This window comes from Theobroma cacao, chromosome 6, assembly GCF_000208745.1.
Source record: "Theobroma cacao cultivar B97-61/B2 chromosome 6, Criollo_cocoa_genome_V2, whole genome shotgun sequence".
NCBI lineage: Eukaryota > Viridiplantae > Streptophyta > Magnoliopsida > Malvales > Malvaceae > Theobroma > Theobroma cacao.
The window spans coordinates 18,188,778-18,199,637 of record NC_030855.1 but is presented as its reverse complement, the minus strand read 5'-3'; the positions used below and the strand labels follow the sequence as shown (position 1 = coordinate 18,199,637).

Here is a 10,860-nt window from a genome sequence, read left to right as displayed (position 1 = left end):
AGCTCATCGTCTCCAAAAGTGGTGGTGCGCCTTCGCTTAACGGGACCAGCGACTTTTTTCTCCTTCAGGTTTTTTTTCCTTTTTCTCACACTTAAACCCCAGTTCGCTCAATCCTCCATGTGCCTTATTGGCACATATTAGTGCCCCTCAAATAATAGGACATTAATGTCCACCAAATACTCCTGTGTGGCCTCATCCGGGGTGGGCTCCAAGGTTTTGTATGCTCACAACTGCAAAATAGGTATATTGATAAATTTTATGATAATTATTATACAAATTCACAACACAAATTAATAGTTGTTTACTCACCTGCTGAGATGACTCCAACTTCTCAACCACCTTGTAAAAGTCTTTCGGCTTCTGATTGCATTGCCATATGCACATACGTGGGTAGACATTGTCTTTTGGAGCAGAGGGGCAACAACTTTTCAGAAGACAGGAATTGCCTCCATTATCCAGAACTGTAAGTCAAATGTAACCATTATTAGACCGTAAATGATAAACGAGTGCAACCATAAATTATTATATAAAAAGAAAACTGAAAAATGTTACGTGACAGTACCTATATTACTCACGTAAATCCGTAAATGATGTAGCGTAAACGATTATCATTCTGCAAGTTTAGAGTAGGCATTTCAAACCCCTTCAATAAGTAGCCCTCGGTCAACCCCCAAACATAGTGACCTTAAGGGAAGACATTCCAAGCGTCGATGTCTTCCACCAATGGTAAAAGCCTAAGTGTCACCCATTTACGGTACTCTTGACCAAATAAAATGTTATTCGCGATCAAGACGAATGTCATCTTGGTCATGTCTCCTGGTCGCTAAAAGTTACCTTCTTGGAAAGTATCAAGCAACGCTTGTAGCTTAATGTTCTGCTGCTAGTTCTAGTATCTCGCATGAATTTTGTCGGGACAACCTCGTAAGGTCGTGTGAATATATCAGACATTGGGCTAAACTTGAGTCTGGTGATAAGGTAGGACTCTTGCTTTGATATATGTGCTTTGCTTTTACCAGTGGCAAACCATAACTTATGGTTTATTGACTCTGTCTCAGTGATTCGATGAATCATGATGTTCTGCAAGAAACCAGTGCAAAATTAACCTTATGGATATACGTCCTGTAGCATTTCGAAGCACGTATGTTTGATTGCATCGTACTCCCTTTTCTTTTGGAGAGTCTTGTTGATGTAATGCAGTTGCGACCATTTACAATGGGTGTTAATAGAGACCTTGAATGCCCATTTCTCCCTCAGCACAACAAGCAAACTGTTAAGAACATCATACTTTCTGAAATGTATCTGCAAAATATAGCACACATGCACGTGTGAGTTAACCTATAATGAGCAACACGGTATACTGAAGAAAGAAATAAATGTTGTTACACGCTATGCATACCAAGTCAAATGTTGTTACACGCTAAGCATACCAAGTCAAATGTTATTACACTCCAATGCTGAGCCATTTCGTGACAAGCCAACCATGCCATGTTGTGACACGCCAATCGCTATAATTATTGACTCGTTACAAGAACTGTCCTAAAATACCCAATGTGGTGACACACTAACTATGCCGTGTTGTGACATGCCAATCACTGTAACTTGTTACATGAATTGCCTTAAAGTACATAATGAGGTGACACGATAAAAACCCTAGAAAAAGGCTAAAAACCTTGAAAACCAGTTAACCCACTACACGCCAGATCAAATGTTGTAGTTCTGTTACACGATATGCAGATGCAAACCCCTTTCAAAACTTTGGTACGACCATAAATCATGTCAGCAAAAAAATATTGTAGTTCTTTCTCTCCACAATTTACCAGAAGCCATAAAATCATGAAGAAAATAGTTAAAACATAACAAATGCAAAAACATGAACATATCTCAGCAACCCAGCAAAAAATGAACTAACAGAATAAAATTTTAATTTGAGACTAACTGACTTCTTCACTAATAGCCGACATTGTTATTGTGATGTCGTTAAGCTGGCAAAGAGCGAAGTTAAACACTCTAGTCCCTTTAGGAATGAGGAGTGAATCAAACTCTTTTAGTTCCTTCACACAAACGTTTGTGAATTTTGAAAATATAATAAATGCGATGGCCTTATAATATGCATGCAGTGGAAGTTCAAGCAATTTCCTTGTTATTTGTCTACAATTTCTTTCTATTTCAAACCATGGTGTGTCACATATTCAAGTTATGGCGTGTCACATATATGTTCACCATGACGTGTCACAGATTCTCACCATGCCGTCTCACATGATTTCGACATGCCATGTCACAGATACTTTGTATGACGTGTCACAAACTCTAAACCCTACTATGTCACAGCCGTGTCACATATGCTTACCATGACGTGACACATATTCTCACCATGACGTGTCACATGTTCACACCATGGCGTGTCACATTCTCACACTAGTGTGTCATAAACTCTAAACCTTGTCGTGTCATATATGCCCATAAGCAGTTTCACATATTCTCACCATGACGTGTCACATATTCACACCATAACATGTCACATTCTCACACTAGCGTGTCACATATTCTCACCATGTCGTCTCACATATTCCTTCCAAGTCGTGTCACATATTCTTACCCTGCAGTGTCACATTTTCCTTCCATGGTGTGTCATAAACTCTAAACCCTATTGTGACACATTTGTGTCACATATTCTCACTATGACGTGTCACATATTCCCATCATGCCGTGTCACACATTCCTACCATGGCGTTTCACAAATTCTAAACCTTGCCGTGACATAGCCGTGTCACATATGGCCTGCTGTGGCACGACCAATTCGTGTTTTGGATTCACATTTTCCTCTTTTCGATTCACCATCGTATCAGGGATTTCTGGTTTCTCATCATTCTCAAAGCTTTGGATTCATCACGACCGGTTCCTCGTTCGTTTAATATCACTCTTTTCGTACTATTTGAAATGCGATGTTTGAAATATCTAGAAAACCATATCCTGTAATATGATTATGTTTTGCAAAGGCTTCTTGAAAGAAAAAATGAATGTTTTGCATAAAATTAGAGAGAACAAATTTTGTGCAGATTTATTTTTCCCAATATACTCGTGTATGAGTGTGCACGTCAATGAAAATATCTCATTAAGGGTATTTTTGTCTAAAAGTCTCTTTTTTTAGTTCAAAACAATTAAAATTATCTAAAAAGTTATTTTCAAAAACATCTATATTTTAAGACTAATTTTTTTTTTTACCATATATATATCTGATAAATATCTCAACTCTAGAAACTTACAAATTGTTCTCATTATTGTTATTTATAACAACTGATATATATCTCAGCCCTTAGGTTCAATACAGAAAACCAAAATCCTTCAATCAGAAACAACATCTAGCATTGGAATACATAATCAACACTCTCGTAAATTTGGCACGAAGTTTTATTTTTGACGGTATACAGCATAATATTTGCGAAGATTATTCTTGCCTAGTTAAACATGCGAGAAGATGAAGAATTCGTTGCGTGGAATTTTTCCCCTACCTAATTTGGAAGTTGAGTATCTTGATGCTTAAGGCAAACATGAATGCAAAGAACACTGTGAAGCCAACCAAAACTGCAGCAACTGCCCCCATGAAATCATAGTGATACCCGAAATGGTGTTTCAAGTACCATTTAACAGTAGGGTCAGGCAAAATGCCTGGTACTTTAATGGTGTGTTCATCCTCCCCGTACTGTGAGGTAATCAGACCATAGATTGTCCATGCTATTGGGCAAACCCAATAATACCATACCCACCACCCAGGGATTCTCTGAAATTTCAAAGAAAATGACATTTCTGTCAACATGCTTTGTTGGGATTATTCAAACACATATTTTGCTTGCCAAACAAGTTTAACATACCGGTCTTGGGATGCAGAAGCCAGAGAAAAGGTTAAAGAGTGAATAGAAAGCTGCTGCTAGTATAGCTGCTATGTGGACGTTTGGTGTGATGGCAACATTCATCATCCCATAGAATGTGAAGTAAAGGAAGGTGAAAAAGTGGACAAACAAGAACCAGAAGAACTTTTTCGCCGTCCATTTGAAGTTGATCATGGCAAAGATTATAAGTGTATAATATGAAGATTGGGTGAGCACGTAGGGTATTTCAGCAATTACCTGCATGCCGCAATGAAATTAATCTATCAGATAGACTAGTCAAGTCGGATGACATGAAAGGCTATACCAGTTTTCATCCTGTTGGAGAACATGTGTGGCTGGGTCTTAAAACTAAGTGATATTGAGTTAATCACTAGTGTCTACCGTATGCTCCACAATCTTGATATGTACTGGTTAATTTATCAGACATGAGAATTTGAGAATTGTTATTGATAGTAGGAAACAGAAAAAGTGTCAAAGACTATCAAGCATCCTGTCTCATGTCCCCAAAATCAACTACTGAAATACTAAACAAGAATAAAATATAACCCTTCACCTTCTCTTACCTGTGCAAGGGCATAAGGGAATGCAGAGGACATTCCGGCTGCTGTTTCTCGATAAAATATGGTTCTTTCAATGGCTACAACCGGTTGAACTGTTTGGCAGTTAGTAACTCCAAAAAACATGACAGCAATATACATGGCTCCCGTTATCATTGTAAGTTGAGTTGCGTCCTTCCTAAACCACAGAACAGTAAGAGAAAATAGAATGTATCATTTAGGAGATATCCTGATTATTGTTATCAATGTAATTAATAGCAGTTTGAAATTTTGAAGTGAAAGATAGAGGCAGACATTTTTGTGCCTACTCTCCAGAAAATTGATCCAACTATTAGAGCGGCAACCAAAGTGAAAACTAATCTAACAAGGTTATATTCAGGAGTTCTCCAGTAAGTTTTGAATTGCTTCCAGAGGCAACATTTGAACTGCCCCCACATAGACAGAGTATATTGAGTGGTGAAATAGAGGTCTTTAGCTCCTTGTGGTGGTCTGCTTAACTCCTCCACTAAAGCTTGGTTTTGCCTGCTCAAATACATATAAATTAGCTTGAAATTTACAAAAGCATAATAACTACCTTGTGAAACAATCAAATAACAACTTACTGATGCAAAGATGATGACTTATAATGCTCGGCAAAGTCAATTCCAAGTCGTGCTTCAACTGCTACTGAGCTCACTTCTAGCATCCAGGTAGCTGGATTGTATGTCTCCTTAATTTTGGGAATTCCAGGAATCGCCTGCAATAAGTTTAGGAAAATTAAAGATTTCTGTTGAAGCAGGTGCAACTGACGCAATTGTTTTTTTCATAAATTAATTTGAGGATGATAAATTACCTCAAAATATTCTATAATCTTTTGAGAATTTCGACCCAGTGGTCCAAAGAAGATTACTTGTCCACCTCTTTTCATCAGTAGAAGCTCATCAAAGGCTTCAAATATATCGATGCTAGGCTGATGAATTGTACAGACGACAGTTCTACCAGTATCCACAGTGTTTCTCACGGTCCTCATGACAATGGCTGCTGCCCTTGCATCAAGACCAGATGTAGGTTCATCCATGAAAATAATTGAGGGATTAGCAACAAGCTCCACGGCAATTGTCAATCGTTTTCTCTGTTCTGTCGACAACCCAGTAATTCCTGGCAGCCCTACGAGACCATCTTTGAGATTGTCCAACTCTACCAGTTCCATCACTTGATCCACAAAAATCTAAAATAGAAAACCCCAGAAAAATTTTTGTTTTGCACTTAATATAAAGTCATATACTCTAGTACTTAAGTAATAACTATTGAATTCATATTCTTACCATTTTTTCTTCTGTATCAATTTCTTTTGGAAGTCGAAGGAAAGCTGAATAAATCAAGGACTCCCTGACTGTGATTTGGGGTGAGTGTATATCATTTTGTTCACAGTATCCAGAGACCCGGGCGAAAGTTTCTTGTTTCTTGGGGAATCCTGAGATCCTGACATCACCTTCAATGTATCCACCAGTTTTTCTTCCAGCCAAAACATCCATCAATGTTGTCTTTCCAGCTCCACTAACTCCCATTAGAGCAGTCAAAACTCCAGGCCTAAATGCACCTGTTACTTCTCGAAGCAATTGGAGCTTGTCCTCTGTAACTCCTTGCACCTTCATTTCCTATTAAAATCATGGAAGCTAGTTAGAAAGAAAGTTTAGGGTTTAGGGTGCACTCTGGTAAAGTATTTGATTTCAAAGTCATGCTCCATGGCCAAGTTGGCAAACATCATTTTTAGGATTATATTTTTTCTGATGATAGGAGAAAAAAATAGATGGATGGTTAACCTGTCTTCCATGAATAAGGTATATGAATAAATATCTAATTGAAACAAAGACAGTGTGAAAAAACAAAATGATGTCTTACGGGAGGCATGTCAACATGATAATTCACTTTGTTGAATGACATTGCTAGAGGTGTGAATGGAAGAACCATTCCTTTCTTGGCTGCTTCTCGGGTTGAATTAGCATTTCTATTTGTACTACTGGAATTCGACTCACTGCTGATTCCTCGGATTGCCGTTTCTCTGTTACTTTCCATCTCATCAGCTGAATCTTCAGGAATTACCGCTTGTGGGCTTGACGGAGCTAATATAATCAATTCAGAGGATATGACAGATTAGTTAATCCTGGCAGTCAAAATGAAAAGAAGGAAAACAATGGCAAGACTTACGGTTTGGGTAAGTGAGTGCCAGGGTGAAGAGAACATTAAAAAGGATAATGAACCCCAGAAGACCTCCTGCACCAATCCAATACCAATTGTTATTACGATAGACTTCTAAGCTTTCAAGCACTGCCACCGCCAATCTGGTAATATTGTCAGAAGCCTGCATTGCAATCAGAACACACATGAATTTTCAACTTGCTTTAATTTCTTGTATTAAAGAAAAATCTGTATCCTTTTTTTTTTAGCCACTTGATGTACATATGAGCGAATAACATACCAATCTGTTCATCCACCTGGGAGCATAAAATTCGTTTACAGCAAGGGCATTGTAACTATATGTCAAAGGTGAAACCCAGTAACCCCACTTCCACCACTTATGAATTTGAGCTGTCACCAAGGAAAGAAGCCTCAGTCAATTCATTGAACTGATCTAGCTTTGATGTTATGCATAAAATATGCACTAAGTACAGAACGATAAAGCACCTATGTTATATATTTGAGTTCTCTTTGAATTGATTAATTTTTTAAGAGTGAGTGAAATTAAGTTTCATTTTGGTGCTTACTTCTAGGAAGGGTGAAACCTCCGAGAAACACCACAAACATTAGGGCAAACATTCCACCGGTGTTGGAAACAACAATGGTCCTGCAGACCCCTGCAATGAGCCTAAACAGTGAAGCGGCCAATTGATGGATCAGAAATACCACCAGCATTTTCTTGAAAAACCTGCAGATGAACATGGAAAACTTTCTGTTTTAGCACTACAAGAACAATTGAACAAATGATTTAGAACTTGTTTAATATTTTGCCTATACAATTAATGAAATCAGAGATGTGCCTTGATACCTTTCAGCCTCTGGTACAAATCCTATGGGGTAATATGTCACGGCCATCCAAGCAGTAGTCTCAAAAATGGCCATAGGTATCTTTGTCAGGACTAATGGAATGGTGAATGCCCAAGCTGGATATAGTAAGAGGTCCCTTTGCTTGAAGAAAACTGGAAGCCGGGCGATCATGAGTGAAATCTCAGGATAACCATTGAACATGTTGGTGATAACTGAAAACAGAAGCGCCCCATTGTAGAGCATTCCATCTTGTTCATTCCTGTGATGCATTCTAGTCCTCAGAAACATTGTTGATGCAAGGAACGCTACGATAATAATCTGACTTGTCTTGAAGACATAAAAGAATGAGTTTCTCTTGATCAATAACACTTCTTTATCCCAGCAGGCCCTAAGAAGTTCAAGTTTTGGTACTGAATATCTTGTGAAGACTAATGCTGCTTTGTGGCCTTGTGACTTATTGAAAGGCACCGAGAGCTCGTTTGCCAGCTGCACCCCAACATGGAACTTCTTGAACCTATTTGCAAATTCAGGAACAGGAATATAGCGGTATGGTTTACTTCTATCTGCCCAATACTGTGCTTGATCCTGTTTGGAAGTTACCTGCGGCGGTAGAATTTGCTGCTTAGTTATGAGTTCTTAATCATGCACTCACCTCTAAGATTTGAACCTAAGATCTTCTGGAGCAATCTCCGTTTGTCTTTTTTATTATCGGATCAAGACCTTTTCAAGCAGTAACTTTTTTTTTTCTTTAAAGTTTTTGTGTGAAGATTGTGCAAATGCAAATGCTATGACATAGAGTAGTTTAGATAAGAATTTTTTTTTACCTCTTGCAAGAAATCAGCAGTTCCCTTCCTCTCGGGACATTTGAACCCACAGCTCTCAAAGCATTCAACTACATATTTTTTTGGACCTTGATAGACAATTTGACCTTCTGATATGAGTACTACATCATCAAAAAGATCAAAAGTCTCAGGGGCTGGCTGAAGAAGGGACATAAAGATAGTGGCATCTGTCAGATGGGCAATCTGTTGCAAGCACTTGACAATTTGATATGTTGTGGAGCTATCTAGGCCGGTTGATATCTCATCCATCAACAATGTCTTGGTTGGTCCAACGATCATCTCTCCTGCATTATTTAATTTGTTGTATTTGATAAAAAGAAGTAGCCCAATTAAATTAAGAAGACAAGTATATACCTGGAACTGAAATTTCCTTTATTGGAATGAAAGCACATAATTGATTGGGATTGAAATTACACATCATTTGTGATAAATTTGTTAATTAAAAATAGCCAATTTAACCTGTTGTTACTCGTTTCTTCTGCCCACCAGATACTCCTCGAATCATCTCATCTCCAACAATTGTATCCTTGCATATATCAAGCCCCAGTACCTATGCATTCCATTCAGTATAAAAATAAACTTACTATTGAAATTTGAACAAAGCAATGATATGCTATAAAGGATTTAACGTTGATATTTGGCTATAAATTACTAGTATTTAATCTTACTTTGAGAATGTAGTCAGTAGCCAGACTGCTTTCAGCTCCTTCAATTGCAGTTGCCTGGAATTGCCAAGCGCATTAAGAAAACAAATACAATAGTAGTAAATGATTTTCAGTTACATAAATGCATTAAACCCAGAAAAAAACCTTAATATTAAGTACTCAATTTGCGAAGACCAAACATTATAAGTTCAGAGACGTGTTTCCAATTAATTGCTTGATTTGTGGCATTTACCTTCATGAAAAGGTCTACTTCGGCTTCAGGGAAAATTCCTGCGTGCTTTTCCCTCCTTGCAAGTTCGCTCAGAAGGTCCGCATAATTATAACAAAACAATTAACAGGTTAATTAATTATCTCCTTATCTACTAAAATGTCTGTAAGTATAATTATAAATGCGAGTAATTAAAGTAACTTTAGTATGATATTCAAATACCATATCGACTTCCGACCCCTTGACATCTTGCTGAGAAATCTAAGGTTTCTTTTACAGTCATTTCTGCTACATGAACATCATTTTGGCTAATATATGCAGAGGTCTTTTGGGCACAAATTCATTCAGTTTGTACCCATTGTAACTTACTTCCCCACTAACCTGTTTCATGCAAAAATAAACTAGTTGGTTTAAGCTATTGAGTTGCCTGCCCTGCTTGTATAAAAGTTTATAGGATTGTTCACCTCCAAACTTGGGTCCAATTTTCCAGCCAATGCAAGTAAGAGAGTTGTTTTCCCAGAAGCAGGTGGGCCCAATAAAAGGGTCATCCTGTAATGGACAATCAAAGCAATCCCATCAAACATGGATTGTCGTTGGTAAATACTACAGGAAATAGGGATGAAAACAAAATTTATGACGGTAAATGGGACAATATTAATTTCTGCCACCAATTTTAACCGGTTAATTAATTTTAACATAACGTTTGAAAAAATCTTTAAATTATTTAAAAAATTTAAATAAATTTTTACTTTTTTTTATATTCAATTAAATTATTATAATTTTATTTCGAATCAAATAAGCTCTTATTTCTAATGATTAACTAGTTACAATTAATCAAAATATCCCTTATTATTTTTATATCTATGTGACGTTAACATGACATTAATGTGAAGTATGTGAAAAATGTCACATAGTTATATTATCATACTATATTAACATATCATGTCATCATTCATTATAACATTACCACATATCACACCAGTGTCACATGACATAGAATGACAAATAACATTTTAACTAAGTTAACTATTAGTTATAAGGGTTTATTTGACTCAAAATAGAAATATAAAGACTTGATTGAATGTAATAAAAAAAGAGACATTTTTAAAAATAATCCTTAAAGATAAGATGTTTTAAAAAATAACTCTCTTTATAATTTTAACTATTTTTAGTAAGGATGTCAACGGGTACCTTACTCGGTTACACTGGGTTAGGGTTTTTCCATAAAAGGATTCGGGTAGGGTTCAGGTACCACCCCTTAGGTACCTGATACCCGAACCCGATTACTATTTATAAACATTTTATTATTATTTCAATAATTAAATTAAAAATTTACAATTTCTATCAACTTTACAAGCAATTTTTTTTGTTAAAAAGTAACAAATATATGAAAAGTATGGTTACTTTAATTATTAATATGATGACATTAATATATTTAAATTAAAAAATTATTAGATTGTTAATTATGTTTAAATAATTTGAATATTATATCATATTATAAAGGAATATAATTACTATTATATATATGCTTTTAATATACAATATTTACTTTCTATTTTGTGTTGACATTACAAAAATTATGACTTATAAAATTATTAATTATAATATATATACCATTATTTATATAATCTTATAATATATATACTTAAAGAAAGCTTTTGAGATTAGAATAGTTTT

General features: G+C 36.2%; 1 protein-coding gene across 1 annotated transcript in view; it reads right to left on the bottom strand.

Moving 5' to 3' along the window:
* The window catches only part of LOC18596014 (ABC transporter G family member 29), a 12,084-nt gene continuing 4,483 nt past the window's right edge, over positions 3,260 to 10,860 (bottom strand). The window contains 19 exon segments of the mRNA XM_018123968.1: positions 3,260 to 3,778; positions 3,870 to 4,124; positions 4,451 to 4,622; positions 4,739 to 4,966; positions 5,047 to 5,180; positions 5,277 to 5,651; positions 5,749 to 6,081; positions 6,326 to 6,546; positions 6,632 to 6,785; positions 6,903 to 7,012; positions 7,189 to 7,349; positions 7,470 to 8,068; positions 8,293 to 8,594; positions 8,770 to 8,860; positions 8,979 to 9,032; positions 9,208 to 9,284; positions 9,406 to 9,510; positions 9,513 to 9,564; positions 9,648 to 9,732. Of these exon segments, the coding sequence (XP_017979457.1) occupies positions 3,506 to 3,778; positions 3,870 to 4,124; positions 4,451 to 4,622; positions 4,739 to 4,966; positions 5,047 to 5,180; positions 5,277 to 5,651; positions 5,749 to 6,081; positions 6,326 to 6,546; positions 6,632 to 6,785; positions 6,903 to 7,012; positions 7,189 to 7,349; positions 7,470 to 8,068; positions 8,293 to 8,594; positions 8,770 to 8,860; positions 8,979 to 9,032; positions 9,208 to 9,284; positions 9,406 to 9,510; positions 9,513 to 9,564; positions 9,648 to 9,732 (3,781 nt within the window). The 3' untranslated portion in view covers positions 3,260 to 3,505.